The sequence below is a fragment of the Oncorhynchus gorbuscha genome, linkage group LG18, assembly GCF_021184085.1.
Source record: "Oncorhynchus gorbuscha isolate QuinsamMale2020 ecotype Even-year linkage group LG18, OgorEven_v1.0, whole genome shotgun sequence".
NCBI lineage: Eukaryota > Metazoa > Chordata > Actinopteri > Salmoniformes > Salmonidae > Oncorhynchus > Oncorhynchus gorbuscha.
Genome location: NC_060190.1, coordinates 33,612,791 through 33,631,006, shown reverse-complemented (window position 1 = coordinate 33,631,006; position 18,216 = coordinate 33,612,791). Strand labels below are relative to the sequence as shown.

General features: G+C 40.3%; 1 protein-coding gene across 2 annotated transcripts in view; it reads left to right on the top strand.

Moving 5' to 3' along the window:
• Positions 1–18,216, top strand: part of mmp24 (matrix metallopeptidase 24) — an 88,118-nt gene extending 69,902 nt beyond the window's left edge. For both annotated transcript variants that reach the window (XM_046312753.1, XM_046312752.1), the window contains exons 7-9: positions 5,379–5,517; positions 12,314–12,580; positions 15,165–18,216. In XM_046312753.1, coding sequence (XP_046168709.1) covers positions 5,379–5,517; positions 12,314–12,580; positions 15,165–15,502 — 744 coding nt within the window. In that variant the 3' untranslated portion in view covers positions 15,503–18,216. The remainder of the gene's footprint in view (positions 1–5,378; positions 5,518–12,313; positions 12,581–15,164) is intronic.

Sequence of the window (18,216 nt, the reverse complement as noted above, 5' to 3'; positions counted from 1 at the left end):
CAAGGACATTTCTACGTGACCCCAAACATTTGAATGGTAGTGTACTATATATATATATATATATATAATATATAATAATAATATATATATATATATATATATATATATATATATATATATATATATATATGCCATTTAGCAGACGCTTTTATCCAAAGCGACTTACAGTCATGTGTGCATACATTCTACGATAACAACATTAGACCATTAGACCATAACAACATTAGACCATAACAACATTAGACCATTAGACCATAACAGCATTAGACCATTAGATCATAACAACATTAGATCATAACAACATTAGATCATAACAACATTAGATCATAACAACATTAGACCATTAGACCATAACAACATTAGACCATAACAACATTAGACCATAACAACATTAGACCATTAGACCATAACAACATTAGACCATTAGATCATAACAACATTAGACCATTAGACCATAACAACATTAGACAATTAGATCATAACAACATTAGATCGTAACAACATTAGATCATAACAGCATTAGACCATTAGATCATAACAGCATTAGACCATTAGACCATAACAACATTAGACCATAACAACATTAGACCATAACAACATTAGACCATAACAACATTAGATCATAACAACATTAGACCATTAGACCATAACAACATTAGACCATTAGACCATAACAACATTAGATCATAACAACATTAGACCATAACAACATTAGACCATAACAACATTAGACCATAACAACATTAGACCATAACAACATTAGACCATAACAACATTAGACCATTAGACCATAACACCATTAGACCATTAGACCATAACACCATTAGACCATTACAACATTAGACCATAACAACATTAGACCATTAGATCATAACAACATTAGACCATAACAACATTAGACCATTAGACCATAACAACATTAGAACATAACAACATTAGACCATAACAACATTAGACCATTAGACCATAACAACATTAGACCATTAGACCATAACAACATTAGACCATAACAACATTAGACCATTAGACCATAACAACATTAGACCATTAGACCATAACAACATTAGACCATTAGATCATAACAACATTAGACCATAACAACATTAGACCATTAGACCATAACAACATTAGACCATTAGACCATAACAACATTAGAACATAACAACATTAGAACATAACAACATTAGACCATAACAACATTAGACCATTAGACCATTAGATCATAACAACATTAGACCATAACAACATTAGACCATTAGACCATAACAACATTAGAACATAACAACATTAGAACATAACAACATTAGAACATAACAACATTAGACCATTAGAACATTAGACCATTAGACCATAAATATATATATATATATATATATATATTTAAACTGGGCTATGTACAGGTGCAGTAATATATATATTTTGTTGGGGGGGGGTGTATATATATATTTTATATCTTTATGTTTGAAGCCTGAAATGTGGCAAAAGGTTGCAAAGTTCAAGGGGGCCAAATACTTTCGCAAGGCACTGTATATATATATTCCAAAATCTTAAATTTCCATCATTAATAATAATGTTGACAGTTCATGCAAAGGATTGTGACCTATAACCAGGATTGCCATTGCATTACATTTTTGTCAAGCAATTATTATTTTTTGCAAACAATTGTGATTCATCCTATATTGTTCCTAAAATCCTTACCCCCTAGCAACAGATGTGGGACACACACACACACACTAAACAGTTGTTACATCCCAGAGCCAACTCAAGAAAGGACTTGATTTACGAATGCATATAAAGTTACAGCCTTTTGAGAAAGCATGCAAAATGTCTTTATTTCACCTTTATTTAACTAGGCAAGTCAGTTAAGGACCAATTCTTATTTGCAATGACGGCCAACCCCGGACGATGCTGGGCCAATTGTGCGCCACCCTATGGGACTCACAATCACGGTCAGATGTGATGCAGCCTGGATTCGATGTGTGTGTTTCAGGGGAAGGAGGCGTAATCTGATCTCCATCACCTATGACTTGACATTGGTTAATCAAATTAGACTTAGAATATGACTTAGAATGACTTAGAATATGTGGACAACTACAAATAACTAGGTGTCTGGTTCGACTGTAAACTCTCCATCCAGACTCACATCAAACATCTCCAATCCAAAGTTTAATCTAGGATTGGCTTCCTATTTCGCAACAAAGCATCCTTCACTCATGCTGCCAAACATACCTTTGTAAAACTGACCATCCTACCAATCCTCTACTTCGGCGATGTCATTTACAAAATAGCCTCCAATACCCTACTCAATAAATTGGATGCAGTCTATCACAGTGCTATCCTTTTTGTATATACTATCCACCACTGCTACCTGTATGCTCTCGTGGGATGGCCCTCGCTTCATACTTGTCGCCAAACCCACTGGCTCCAGGTCATCTACAAGAACCTGCTAGGTAAAGTCCCCCCTTATCTCAGCTCGCTGTTCACCATAGCAGCACCTACCTGTAGCACGCGCTCCAGCAGGTATATCTCTCTGGTCACCCCCAAAACCAACTCTTCCTTTGGCCGCCTCCCCTTCCCGTTCTCTGCTGCCAATGACTGGAGCGAACTACAACAATCTCTGAAACTGGAAACAGTTATCTCCCTCACTAGCTTTAAGCACCAGCTGGTCAGAGCAGCTCACAGATTACTGCACCTGTACATAGCCCATCTATAAATTAGCGCAAACAACTACCTGTTTCCCTACTGTATTTATTTATTTATTTTGCTCCTTTGCACCCCATTATTTCTATCTCTACTTTGCTGCTTTGCTTCCACTGCAAATCAACCATTCCAGTGTTTTACTTGCTTTATTGTATTTACTTTGTCACCATGACCTTTTTTTGCCTTTACCTCCCTTATCTCACCTCATTTGCTCACAATGTATTTTATCTTGGCCAATTTACATATGTAAATGAGAACTTGTTCTCAAATTGCCTACCTGGTTAAATAAAGGTTAAATTAATTTTAAAAACACTGGTCCCCTGTTGTGACCATTACCCAAGCATCTCTGTGCAGTCAGATCTTAAGATTATTTTGTGCCACCAGGGTCACAATAATATGTCCCCTCTGGTTAGCCGAGTGTGATCCCCTCCCTTTGGGTTACAGCAGCCAGTGTTGCCAGCACTGCCACTACCTGGTTGGGGGTACCCCACCGGAATCCCCACCGGCTAGGACAAATCAAATCAAATCAAATTGTATTTGTCACATACACATGGTTAGCAGATGTTAATGCGAGTGTAGCGAAATGCTTGTGCTTCTAGTTCCGACAATGCAGTGATAACCAACAAGTAATCTAACTAACAATTCCAAAACTACTGTCTTATACACAGTGTAAGGGGATAAGGAATATGTACATAAGGATATATGAATGAGTGATGGTACAGAGCAGCATACAGTAGATGGTATCGAGTACAGTATATACATATGAGATGAGTGTGTAGACAAAGTAAACAAAGTGGCATAGTTAAAGTGGCTAGTGATACATGTATTACATAAGGATGCAGTCGATGATGTAGAGTACAGTATATACATATGCATATGAGATGAATAATGTAGGGCAAGTAACATTATATAAGGTAGCATTGTTTAAAGAGGTCATCAAGGTTCTCATTAGCAGCTTTGATAATGTTCCTTTTGTGGGGGCTCTGGCTTTGTAGTACCAATCCTGCCAGGCAGGCTCAGAATCTTGAGGGGGCTGTGCTGCTCTAGTAGGTCTCTGTCCACATTACAGTAAGCCCATAAAACAGATATGGACCCTAGTGTATTGGTCGCTCAGGTGGGTGTCTAGGGTTTAAGGTTGGGGACCGTTCCATCATGATAAGACAATAAATATGAGGATGTATAATTTATTTAAAAATGTATATCCCTCATCTGCACAAAATTGAAAGTTCTCTCTCGCTACCCCTGCTCACAGATAGACATTGGTTCTGGGATATGCAACAGCTTCCTTTCTCACTCACTTAACGCCACACAAAACACACACCACACCTTCCATGACAATACATCCACACATCCACATACTGTGCCTTCTATGTCTTCTGTTTGCTATATTTTTATCTCCACCATGTTGATTGAGTACTTTTGTGTTCCAATTCGTTATATTTGAAGACGTATTATTTTGCTAGTTATCCTTTCTTTCGAATGCCGTCTTATCCATTCATAAAATACGATAAATGGAAAAGTAAATCATTATTTTACAACAGTCTCTATCTTGAATGGTATAGTGTAGTTGTATTTTATTTAACAATTGTTTATTTTTTTTATTGCTTTATCTATTTTTTTTAATTATTATTCAAATCCCTAACATGGCTAGTATTGGTTGTTCTATTATTCAACCCCTCTGTGAGAACTTTGTAATTTTTAGAATACCCATGGAGTAGTCTTCAGGGCACACACTTAATATGTTGTGAAATCTGATATGAATGTATTGTAATGCTTTAAAATGTATAACTGCCTTAATTTTCCTGGACCCCAAGAAGACTAGCTGCTACCTTGGCAGCAGGAACTTGAATACCAGGCCATTAGGACCTGATGGAGGGACAATAGAGCCCTGAGTACCAAACCATTAGGACCTGATGGAGGGACAATAGAGCCCTGTCTTGCCATAGGAAGAGTCTTGGTGGTTCCAAACTTCTTCCATTTAAGAATGATGGAGGCCGCTATATGTTCTTGGGGGATCTTCTGTCTCGGAGCTCTACGGACATTTCCTTCAACCTCATGGCTTGGTTTTTGCTGTCAACGGACATTTCCTTCAACCTCATGGCTCATGGCTCAACCTCATGGCTTGGTTTTTGCTGTCAACCTTATATAGACAGGTGAATGCCTTTCCAAATCATGTCCAATCAATTTAATTTACCCCAAGTGGACTCCAATCAAGTTGTAGAAACATCTCAAGAAGGATCAATGGAAACAGGATGCACCTGACCTCAGTTTCAAATCTCATAGCAAAGGGTCTAAATACTTATGCAAATAAGGCATTTCTGTAAATAAATTTGACAAAATGTTTTAAAAAAGGTGTTTCACTTTATCACCATGGGGTATTGTGTGTAGATTGCTGAGGATTATTATTATTTTTAATCCATTTTAGAATAAGGCTGTAACGTAACAAAATGTAGAAAAAGTCAAGGGGTCTGAATACTTTCCGAAAGCACTGTAGTTACCCTGCAATAAGGCCTCTGCTATGCGAATCATTTGTGGCTGTTTGGGGGGTAAGTGTGGGTATTTGCATGTGGGTAGCAGTCAGTGGGGAGTTTGCTCAGCCGTGCCCTAGATTTACTGGAGCCAAATGATAATGAGCTGTGATTGATGTGAGCTCTCTCCTCTCTTTTTATTCTCTTTAGGACCGATGGTTCTGGCGACTGCGGAACAACGAGGTGCAGGAGGGCTACCCGATGCAGATTGAGCAGTTCTGGAAAGGTCTACCGCCCCGTATCGACGCCGCCTACGAGAGATCGGACGGCAAATTTGTATTCTTTAAGGGTATTTTAACTCCCTTCTCCTTTTCAAATGTGATATAGCCCTTTTTGCACTGATCAGTGTTATTGTTAGCTAAGTCATTTTCGCTTTAGGTGAATAAACCTGGATTAGAGACACAGTACCAACTATAAAACCCCAATCTCTAACACGGTCCTTGTACGGTAGTTCAATTTCCAAGCCCTGAACATGCGGATGCCCAATAGTTGAGGATTCACAATATCACATTGACCTAGGTCATGTTCATTAGGGCATGCGACAGGAAACATGTAGCCCTTTCCTGTAGTCAAATGACCTAGTGCCCTCATGGGTGGAATGTTATTATTCCTCATAATTTCATAATTACTAAGCATTATTTAAGAAATGACGCCAAAAATCCTGTGTTTCTATGTCAAACAATTACATTTCAGTCTTCTGGGATGAATATAAAGTGTAATATTGGGATGCAAAGAAATCATTTAAACTCTATTAACAAACCTAAAGCAATGGTCAATCTGCTATAGGTTCGAGCTATTGTAGCTATTTTCACAACCACAATTATCAGCACAGTTACTGGCATTGGTGCGAAAGGGCTGGGTTTTGATGAATAAACAAGTTGTGGGTGTGTCTAGACTTAGCCCCCCACTGGCCAATCAGAACATGCTCCAGGGCTAAATATGTGGTTGCTTTCAATTGTGTATTTACAGTGTTTTATGTATTGCCTTGGAATCAACTCCAATGATAGTCCGCTATAGTTTGTTTAACAGTTTACAGAAGCAAAATGTTGATCCATCTTTGCTAAATATGTTAACCTCAACCTGTTTGCAGTCCAAATTGCTCTAAGAGTAATTGCATGGTTACAATGTTAGGTCCGTCTTTCGGGTGGGACGTTAAACGGGTGTCCTGACTCTCTGAGGTCATTAAAGATCCCATGGCACTTATCGTAAGAGTAGGGGTGTTAACCCCGGTGTCCTGGCTAAATTCCCAATCTGGCCCTCAAACCATCACAGTCACCTAATAATCCCCAGTTTTCAATTGGCTCATTCATCCCCCTCCTCTCCCCTGTAACTATTCCCCAGGTCGTTGCTGCAAATGAGAATGTGTTCTCAGTCAACTTACCTGGTAAAATAACAGATACATTTTTTTTTTAAATGTGGGTATATATATAGCATTCACACTGATACTGTCAATATGCAAGATTAAATTCATTATTGATAAGGCCTAAAAAGAGTGAATAATTCTAATCAAATTCTAAACAAAATTAAACCACAACTTGCTTTAAATAGGCTATATGTAAATACACTTACAGACAAACATTATTTTTTTATTTTTTTATTTCACCTTTATTTAACCAGGTAGGCAAGTTGAGAACAAGTTCTCATTTACAATTGCGACCTGGCCAAGATAAAGCAAAGCAGTTCGACAGATACAACGACACAGAGTTACACATGGAGTAAAACAAACATACAGTCAATAATACAGTATAAACAAGTCTATATACAATGTGAGCAAATTAGGTGAGAAGGGAGGTAAAGGCAAAAAAGGCCATGGTGGCAAAGTAAATAGAATATAGCAAGTAAAACACTGGAATGGTAGTTTTGCAATGGAAGAATGTGCAAAGTAGAAATAAAAATAATGGGGTGCAAAGGAGCAAAATAAATAAATAAATTAAATACAGTTGGGAAAGAGGTAGTTGTTTGGGCTAAATTATAGGTGGGCTATGTACAGGTGCAGTAATCTGTAAGATGTTCTGACAGTTGGTGCTTAAAGCTAGTGAGGGAGATAAGTGTTTCCAGTTTCAGAGATTTTTGTAGTTCGTTCCAGTCATTGGCAGCAGAGAACTGGAAGGAGAGGCGGCCAAAGAAATAATTGGTTTTGGGGGTGACGAGAGAGATATACCTGCTGGAGCGTGTGCTACAGGTGGGAAATGCTATGGTGACCAGCGAGCTGAGATAAGGGGGGACTTTACCTAGCAGGGTCTTGTAGATGACATGGAGCCAGTGGGTTTGGCGACGAGTATGAAGCGAGGGCCAGCCAACGAGAGCGTACAGGTCGCAATGGTGGGTAGTATATGGGGCTTTGGTGACAAAACGGATTGCACTGTGATAGACTGCATCCAATTTGTTGAGTAGGGTATTGGGGGCTATTTTGTAAATGACAACGCCAAAGTCGAGGATTGGTAGGATGGTCAGTTTTACAAGGGTATGTTTGGCAGCATGAGTGAAGGATGCTTTGTTGCAAAATAGGAAGCCAATTCTAGATTTAACTTTGGATTGGAGATGTTTGATATGGGTCTGGAAGGAGAGTTTACAGTCTAACCAGACACCTAAGTATTTGTAGTTGTCCACGTATTCTAAGTCAGAGCCGTCCAGAGTAGTGATGTTGGACAGGCGGGTAGGTGCAGGTAGCGATCGGTTGAAGAGCATGCATTTAGTTTTACTTGTATTTAAGAGCAATTGGAGGCCACGGAAGGAGAGTTGTTGGTTGTAATTGCTTCCTGTGGGCATGCAATATTAAAAGAATGCAGACTGCAGAGGGTTTTACTGTAACGGCCGTGGGTGGAAGAAGGTGAGGACCAAGGTGCAGCGTGGTACGTGTTCGTCATTTTATGAAATAGAACTGAACGTTAAATACAAAGTAACAAAAGGAGCAACCGAAACAGCTCTGTCAGGTGCAAACCACACTCAACAGAAAATAACTACCCACATCACACAGGTGGGAAAAGGCTACCTAAGTATGGTTCTCAATCAGAGACAACGATAGACAGCTGCCTCTGATTGAGAACCACACCCGGCCAAACACAGAAATCCAAAACTTACGTACATCCAAACGTTTCACAGTAGCTGGACAAAGATCCAATATAAAGAGAAAGGGAGATTGTCCACTCAGCGTTATACTGATGTTTTACATACAGTACCAGTCAAACGTTTGGACACACCTACTCATTCAAGGGTTTTTCTTTATTTTTACTATTTTCTACATTGGAGAATAATAGTGAAAACATCAAAACTATGAAATAACACATACGGAATTATATAGTGACCAAAAAAGTGTTAAACAAATTAAAAAATATTTTATATTTGAGATTCTTCAAAGTAGCCACCCTTTGCCTTGATGACAGCTTTGCACACTCTTGGCATTCTCTCAACCAGCTTCACCTGGAATGATTTTCAAGTAGTCTTGAAGGACTTCCCACATATGTTAAGCACTTTTTGGTTGCTTTTCCTTCACTTTGCGGTCCGACTCATCCCAAACCATCTCAATTGGGTTGAGGTCGGGTGATTGTGGAGGCTAGGTCCTCTGATGCAGCACTCAATCACTCTCCTTCTTGGTTAAATAGCCCTTAAACAGCCTGGAGGTATTTGGTCAGGTACAGGTCATTGTCCTGTTGAAAAACAAATTATAGTCCCATTAAGTCTGTTCCAGCCTGTTCAACCTCTCTTTCATATCGTCTGAGATCCCCAAGGATTGGAAAGCTGCGGCAGTCATCCCCCTCTTCAAAGGGGGAGACACCCTGGACCCAAACTGTTACAGACCTATATCCATCCTGCCCTGCCTATCTAAGGTCTTCGAAAGCCAAGTCAACAAACAGGTCACTGAACATCTCGAATCCCACCGTACCTTCTCCGTTGTGCAATCTGGTTTCCGAGCCGGTCACGGGTGCACCTCAGCCACACTCAAGGTACTACTAAACGATATCATAACCGCCATCGATAGAAGACAGTACTGTGCAGCCGTTTTCATCGACCTTGCCAAGGCTTTCGACTTTCATCAAGGACATCAACCACCCGAACCACTGCCTGTTCACCCCGCTATCATCCAGAAGGCGAGGTCAGTACAGGTGCATCAAAGCTGGGACCGAGAGACTGAAAAACAGCTTCTATCTCAAGGCCATCAGACTGTTAAACAGCCACCACTAACATTGAGTGGCTGCTGCCAACACACTGTCATTGACACTGACCCAACTCCAGCCATTTTAATAATGGGAATTGATGGGAAATGATGTAAATATATCACTAGCCACTTTAAACAATGCTACCTTATATAATGTTACTTACCCTACATTATTCATCTCATATGCATATGTATATACTGTACTCTACATCATCGACTGCATCCTTATGTAACACATGTATCACTAGCCACTTTAACTATGCCACTTTGTTTACTTTGTCTACACACTCATCTCATATGTATATACTGTACTCGATACCATCTACTGTATGCTGCTCTGTACCATCACTCATTCATATATCCTTATGTACATGTTCCTTATCCCCTTACACTGTGTATAAGACAGTAGTTTTGGAATTGTTAGTTAGATTACTTGTTGGTTATCACTGCATTGTCGGAACTAGAAGCACAAGCATTTCGCTACACTCGCATTTAACATCTGCTAACCATGTGTATGTGACAAATAAAATTTGATTTGATTTGACTCTGTCAATCACCATATTCTTATCGGCAGACTCAATAGCCTCGGTTTTTCGGATGACTGCCTTGCCTGGTTCACCAATTACTTTGCAGACAGAGTTCAGTGTGTCAAATCGGAGGGCATGCTGTCCGGTCCTCTTGCAGTCTCTATGGGGGTGCCACAGGGTTCAATTCTCGGGCCGACTCTTTTCTCTGTATATATCAATGATGTTGCTCTTGCTGCGGGCGATTCCCTGATCCACCTCTACACATACGACACCATTCTATATACTTTCGGCCCGTCATTGGACACTGTGCTATCTAACCTCCAAACGAGCTTCAATGCCATACAACACTCCTTCCGTGGCCTCCAACTGCTCTTAAACGCTAGTAAAACCAAATGCACGCTTTTCAACCGATCGCTGCCTGCACCCGCATGCCCGACTAGCATCACCACCCTGGATGGTTCCGACCTTGAATATGTGGACATCTATAAGTACCTGGGTGTCTGGCTAGACTGCAAACTCTCCTTCCAGACTCATATCAAACATCTCCAATCGAAAATCAAATCAAGAGTCGGCTTTCTATTCCGCAACAAAGCCTCCTTCACTCACGCCGCCAAGCATACCCTAGTAAAACTGACTATCCTACCGATCCTCGACTTCGGCGATGTCATCTACAAAATTGCTTCCAACACTCTACTCAGCAAACTGGATACAGTTTATCACAGTGCCATCCGTTTTGTCACTAAATCACCTTATACCACCCACCACTGCGACTTGTATGATCTAGTCGGCTGGCCCTCGCTACATATTCGTCGCCAGACCCACTGGCTCCAGGTCATCTACAAGGCCATGCTAGGTAAAGCTCCGCCTTATCTCAGTTCACTGATCACGATGGCAACACCCATCCATAGCACGCGCTCCAGCAGGTGTATCTCACTGATCATCTCTAAAGCCAACACCTCATTCGGCCGCCTTTCGTTCCAGTACTCTGCTGCCTGTGACTGGAACTAATTGCAAAAATCGCTGAAGTTGGAGACTTTTATCCCCCTCACCAACTTCAAACATCAGCTAGCTGAGCAGCTAACCGATCGCTGCAGCTGTACATAGTCTATTGGTAAATAGCCCACCCATTTTCACCTACCTCATCCCCACACTGTTTTTATTAATTTACTTTTCTGCTCTTTTGCACACCAATATCTCTACCTGTACATGACCATCTGATCATTTATCACTCCAGTGTTAATCTGCAAAATTGTAATTATTCGCCTACCTCCTCATGCCTTTTGCACACATTGTATATAGACTCCCCTTTTTTTCTACTGTGTTATTGACTTGTTAATTGTTTACTCCATGTGTAACTCTGTGTTCTGTTCACACTGCTATGCTTTGTCTTGGCCAGGTCGCAGTTGCAAATGAGAACTTGTTCTCAACTAGCCTACCTGGTTAAATAAAGGTGAAATAAAATTAAAATAAAAAAAATAAAAAAGTCCAAACCAGATGGGATGGCGTATCGCTGCAGAATGCTCTGGTAGCCATGCTGGTTAAGTGTGCCATGAATTATATTTTTAATTTAATTTTTAGGGCACACACTTAATATGTTGTGAAATCTGATATGAATGTATTGTAATGCTTTAAAATGTATAACTGCCTTAATTTTGCTGGACCCCAGGAAGACTAGCTGCTACCTTGGCAGTAGGTCCTTGAATACCAGGCCATTAGGACCTGATGGAGGGACAATAGAGCCCTGAGTACCAAACCATTAGGACAGGATGGAGGGACAATAGATCCCTGAGTACCTTATTGAACTAGGCAAGTCAGATTCTTATTTTCAATGACAGCCTAGGAACAGTGGGTTAACTTCCTGTTCAGGGGAAGAATGACAGATTTGTACCTTGTCAGCTCGGGGATATGAACTTGCAACCTTTCGGTTACTACATGTGTTATTTCGTAGTGTTGATGTCTCACTATTAGATTAGAACATATCTAAATAACATAGTCTAAATAACTCGTCCAAACTTTTGACTAGTACTGTGCGAATTGAAAACTTCTTACAGAAGTTGCATTACATGCGTGCCACGGACATTCCCACCATAAAACCATAAAAGCAATGCCAGTGCGCCATGCCGAAAATAGAGCCCTATATCTGACATGGCACAGGTGTCTTCTTATTCTTAAGCCCATAACCATGTGTGTGAGGTGTATACTTTTGTTTCAAAGTAGATTTGTTTAAAACTACCAAGAAACACTGAGACCCTGATCTAGCTCACTTCAGTAAAAGGTTAAAAAATAAAAAATAAAGTTTTACAATGGAAAATGAAAATAGTTTGAGATAATCTCCCCGTTTCAGTTGGTTTTCCTCTGTTTAGTGCCTAATGAACATGACCCTGTTGTTGTTTACCCCACAGGTGACAAGTACTGGTTATTCAAAGAGGTGACTGCTGAGCCCGGGTACCCCCAGAGTCTGGTGGAGCTGGGTAACTGTCTCCCTAAGGATGGCATTGACACAGCACTGCGCTGGGAGCCCGTGGGCAAAACCTACTTCTTCAAAGGGGACCAGTACTGGCGCTACAACGAGGAGAAACGCATGGCTGACCCGGGCTACCCCAAACCCATCACTGTGTGGAAGGGCATCCCCAAGGCGCCGCAGGGAGCCTTCGTCAGCAGGGAGGGCTGTGAGTATAATTATCCACAGACCATGTGGCTACCGCCTTGAAGCATGCAGAGGGACAGGGGTTTGGGTTCATTCCATCTCAATAACGTCAATTCGGGGAGTAATTTGAATTTCCAATGATTTTCATTGGGGAATTGGAATTTCTGTTTACTTTATGAATTAACTACATTTGGTACTGTAATTGCTATTACAGTAACAAAGCACTTGGACTGTTATCTGTAGCTCAGTTGGTAGAGCATGGCGCTTGTAACGCCAGGGTAGTGGGTTCGATCCCCGGGACCACCCATACGTAGAATGTATGCATGCATGACTGTAAGTCGCTTTGGATAAAAGCGTCTGCTAAATGGCATATATTATTATTATTATTATTATTATTACGTACATAAGCTGTAATTGCACATTGAAACAATAACTGAAGTCTTACAATAACAACATTGCACTTTTGAGTCTTATCAGAAGGCCCCATTTACAACTTGCGCTAACATGTGGGTTTTGTGTTCAAAGTTTGTGATCAAAATTAAAATATCTGTCCACATTGTTTTCCTGGTGACCAGATATCCTGGTGCCTCCCTTTATGCATATTATTTAACAGATATATTTTCAAAATAATATGAATGCATTTATTTTAAGACAATTATTGATGCCTGTCAATGACTTTAGAGTCTGGTAATAATGATGATTTTCATGGTTTGACAATCGAGATCTGGGTCCCTGACTACCTCTGGAGTAAAGTGCCAATGTTATAGTCGGCCTACTAAATATGTATACAGAATATTCATCAAGCACCAGGTAAATATTATACGAGATCGAGCTTCAAATGTGTTGACAACACATTCGTAACACAGCAGAAAATATTCATCATGTACACACTAAATCATTAGGGTTCCTCAAGGGCTCTTTGGGAAGGGTGATGGTTCTATGTGGAACCTTACTGAAACAAAAGGAATCTTTCCTATTTTAGTGATAATTAAAATGTAGGGGCGGCAGCTCATTAGAATATTCTGGGGCGTGGTTTGTTCACAGCTTTTTGTGCAACCGTGAGTGAGTGTCATTACAGTTGATTTGATCTGTTGTGTTATGCTAGTACATGTTATAACTATGGCCAGTGACAGTGTCTTGTGAAAGACTCATGTATGTCCTTGTGTCAATTGAGAACTGTTGACTCAGTAGTTTTCAATTCTCTCCTCGGGGATCCCAAGCCATTCCAGAGCTAGCACACCTGATTCAACTTGTTAATAAGCACAATAATAAAAGCAATGGTATTTTAACAATATAATTTGGCTATTAAACCAAAATAAAAACATGTTTGGTTCTACAAAGAACCTTTGAGATTGAGAAAGGTTCTTTATAGAACGATTCTCCATAAAGGTTTTATAAGGAACCATCAAAAGGGTTATATAGCGGAACCCTTTTTTGGTGCTATATAGAACACCATTTTTTAATGTTGCTTTATAGAAGTTAATGAAAGGGTTCTTTTATAGCAACATACATGTTCCATTTAGAACCTTATGAGCATGGTTCTTTATTGAACCTTAAAAAAAAGGCTCCATATAGCACTAAAAAGGCTTCCCCTATGGTTTCATGCCAAAGCACCCTTATTTGGAACTTTATAGAGCCATTTGTTTTTAGTGTGTATTTATGAAGTCTCAGCAGCTTGTGTGAGTCAGAATTGCTCACCGTTCTCTGAGATGCTTTTGGCTAATATTAACCCATCTGTGAGAGCCATGTCAACATCACTTACTTGGCCCTTCTGGCCAGGAGGCTGTCGCTGAACTGTTGGCCATCTGTGTCCAAGGACTGTTTGTGTCAGGGTCAGAGGGTTAACCCAGCCAGAGGCCTCAGCCCCGCCACTCATTTGTGCTGCTCTAGCAAATAAACGCTGCACTGCCTCAGCACCTCCCGGGAGACTTCCTCTGGAAGGAACTATCATCACTTTTTGCGAGTCATGTCACAACCTCCTGAAACACATTCCACAGAGGACTTGAAAACATGAGAGGTGGAAATCAGAGGGGGTGGCATGGTCCATTTGGCTAGTCCGTCCACTAGCCTGTAGCTCAGCCATTTTCTTACGGGATCTGGAGGTGCTGTTTTGGACGGCAGCAGGGGGGAGTACTTCAGCAATCAGTAGCCTCCAGGGTTTCTGTGGTCCTCTGATTGCCACACATTCTCAATCCGTGTGCCTTTTCTCCCAGGCATTGCATAGTACAAAGAACTACCCCTCCAAAACAAACAGGGCGTTTAGAGAGTTATGGTTTGGAGACTGCATTTTCGGTTGTAGAGCTTTGATAGCATACCGTTATGATATGACAAATAGATAATCAGGTACAGTGTTTATTTGGACAAGGGAATGTTTGAGTAGCCTGATTACCAATCCACATCGCTCCTGGCCAAACGCCACGCCCACTAGCGTTTCTTTTCCACAATGGAATGTGTGGAGAATGTATGGCGTGAGTGATCGAGCAGCAGAGTTAAATTCAGGATGAGTTGTCAGGCAGAATGTTTGAGGTGTTAGATTTGCAAACTATACAAGTCAATCTGTTAGATACAAATTAATTTGTACTTTTGCTCTCTTTTCCCCTCTTTAGTTTATACCTATTTCTACAAAGGGAAGGACTACTGGAAGTTTGACAACCAGAAGCTGACCGTTGAGCCCGGCTACCCCAAGTCTATTGTCAATGACTGGATGGGCTGCCACCAATCAGACATGGAGAAGAACAAAGACCGGCAGCTTCCCCACGATGACGTGGACATCATGGTGACCATCAATGACGTGCACAGCACTGTCAACGCCATCGCTGTGGTGATACCCTGCATCCTGTCCCTGTGCATCCTGGTCCTGGTCTATACCATCTTCCAGTTCAAAAACAAAGGGGTGCAACAGAACGCCACCTACTACAAACATCCGGTCCAGGAGTGGGTATGACAGGCTTAGGCAGCGTGCCGCCACTTACGATAAGAAACTGCGTTGAGAGGGCTACAAAAACTTTGAGCACCATGTGACCAGTGCCTGTCTTGCACAAACCCTTTGCGAGAAGGGAAGGAGGGGAATTAAGTTACTCCCTTTCATCCACTGTCAAGGACCTCTAGATCAACATCGCCAAAATTTAGTATGTTGAATATTAGCATGAGGCGATTCATAGGACGCTGGGAGGCTTTGAGGGTAAGGACAGAGCACAGCAAATCCGATTGCTCTGCCTTTTGCGCCTCGTCTATCTGTTGTCCATTCTTATCTGGCTGTTTCAGTGGGGGTTGTCACACATACTTTACCTCGATGGGACTCCCATACACTTTTTCTCAGGGGGAGACAGAGGGGGAGCCTACCCTCACATAGCCAGGTACCAGTAATCTATCCAGTATCAACTTGTACATGAACTTCAAGTATTATCAAGTCAAACAAGATATTTAAAGAAAAAATGTAAACTTGAACAAAAAATGTAGTAGAAAGGCCATAGAAAAGAATACCAAGGATTTCTGTGGATCATTTAATATTTTCAGTTCGAGAGCTTGGAGTTAATCAAGAGGAGAAACTTTGTACATCGCAAATGATAAATGTCTTCATAGCCAGACCTCTGCCTCTATCGATGGACTCACCTAAGCTAGAGGACTGAGAATGTAATTATGTCTGCTGAAGGACCGCCGCTATACCAACATCCCCCAGCACAGACTCCCTGCTCCTCTGCCTGGACCAAGGGGCGTAGGAGAGAGCGAGTTAGCATTTAAAGACATTGGTCACAGTTATCTTTCTTAGAATTAAACTTAGTTTTATTTTTTAATTTTTACATGCCTCAAGGCGTAGAGGAGTACCTATGGCCGTTTCCATAGGCTAAGCATGTCAGACCAACATTGACTAGGCACAATGAACTGCTGTTGAGGCAGCCTGAATTCCACTCATACCCCTCTTCATTCCTCCTTATTTCTCTCACTTTCTCTCTTCCTCCAACTGTGTCGTTCTCTCTTTATATACAGTGCCCTCCGTAATGACTGGGAAAATGAAGCAATTTTTCTTCTTTTGTCTCTCTACACTTCAAAAGTTTGGATTTGAAATCAAACAATGACTGAGGTTAAGGGGCAGACTGACAGCTTTAATTTGAGGGTGTTTTCAATCATATCGGGTGAACGGTTAAGAACTTACAGCACTTTGTGTACGTATTCCCCCCATTTTAGGGCACCAAAAGTATTGGGACAAATTCATATGTATTAAAGTAGTAAAAAGTTAAGTATTTGGTCCCATATTCATTACACACAATGGCTACATCAAGCTTGTGACTCTACACATTTGTTGGATGCATTTTCTGTTTCTTTTGTTTGTGTCATTTTGGAGTCCGTTTTATTTTAAATAAGAATAGAATATGTTTCTTGAAAGTTACAACTCACAAATATCATACCCTCCCTAAAAAAATGCTAACCCCCCCTGTTATTCTAATGGCGAGAGGTTAGCATGGCTTGGGGGGTATGATATTTGTGCATCTGTAACTTTCTCGCTTTTCATTATTCACGATTCATACCCTCAAATTAAAGATGACAGTCTGCACTTTAACCTCATAGTCATTGTTTGATTTCAAATCCAAACTTTTGGAGTATAGAGACAAAAAAAAAATGCTTCACTGTCCCAATCATTGCGGAGGGCATTATATCTAACACCCCACATTTCATTGAAATGCTGTCCTCGTGATCTAATTTACAGTTTTGTTACTAACCTCACTTTCAATAGGAAAGATGTACAATGGGGAAGTGATGTTTAAAAGAAAGATCCAGGTAGAGTCTTTTTGCACTGGGGTGCATTGGTACACTGGAGTAATTACCATACTTTGTCTATCTCTGTAGGGCAGGTCAGGATTTCCTGAGTTCAGCTGTTTCTTACCCTGATAAAAACAAATACACAGATGACCCATGATAAAAGCAAAGTTATTTCATACGTTCCATTCATTTCCCTGTATTTCTATTCACTACTTTTGCTACAGTAGAGAATTGTCATGTATTCATCTCACCCAGATAATAATGTCAATGCAGTTGCCAGGACTGAAACCAGATAATTTTTCCTGTACAGTAGGAAATGCAAACGTAGTTTGAGGTTTTAAAAAGGCCTCTAAAGTTTGTAATTTCCAGAAACATCTACAAAAATGTACTTTAATTATACTCCACATAATTCCCATTTCCCATTGCTGCAAGATTATTAGCCTGCTGTAGCAAACTGGCTCAAATTAAGATCCAAGATTAAGATCTGTATAGTCCTTGATACTGTATTTTCTGACTTAATTCTGACCCCAATGGGGTTTGGTACCACACATCAAACATGTAGTCTTTAGATTTTTTTATTGACTTAAAAAAAAAAGAATTTAAATCTTATTTGTACTTTTATTTGCTGTTGAAATGATGTATTATCATTAGCGAATATCCCGATCTGGTTGTATGTATCCTATCGAGCTAGTAAATTTATATACATTTTTTGCAATCACAAATATGAGGAATCGGTTGAAAGGAGACTTGACTTTGCCATTTTGTCATTGCATTGACAATCTGTCAAATTGTTCATTGTTGTTAAAAAGTTTTGCTTATTTAAATAATGAAACATGATGTGACTAGTCTCATTTATACTGAACAAAAAGAAATGCAACATGGAACAATTTCAAAGATTTT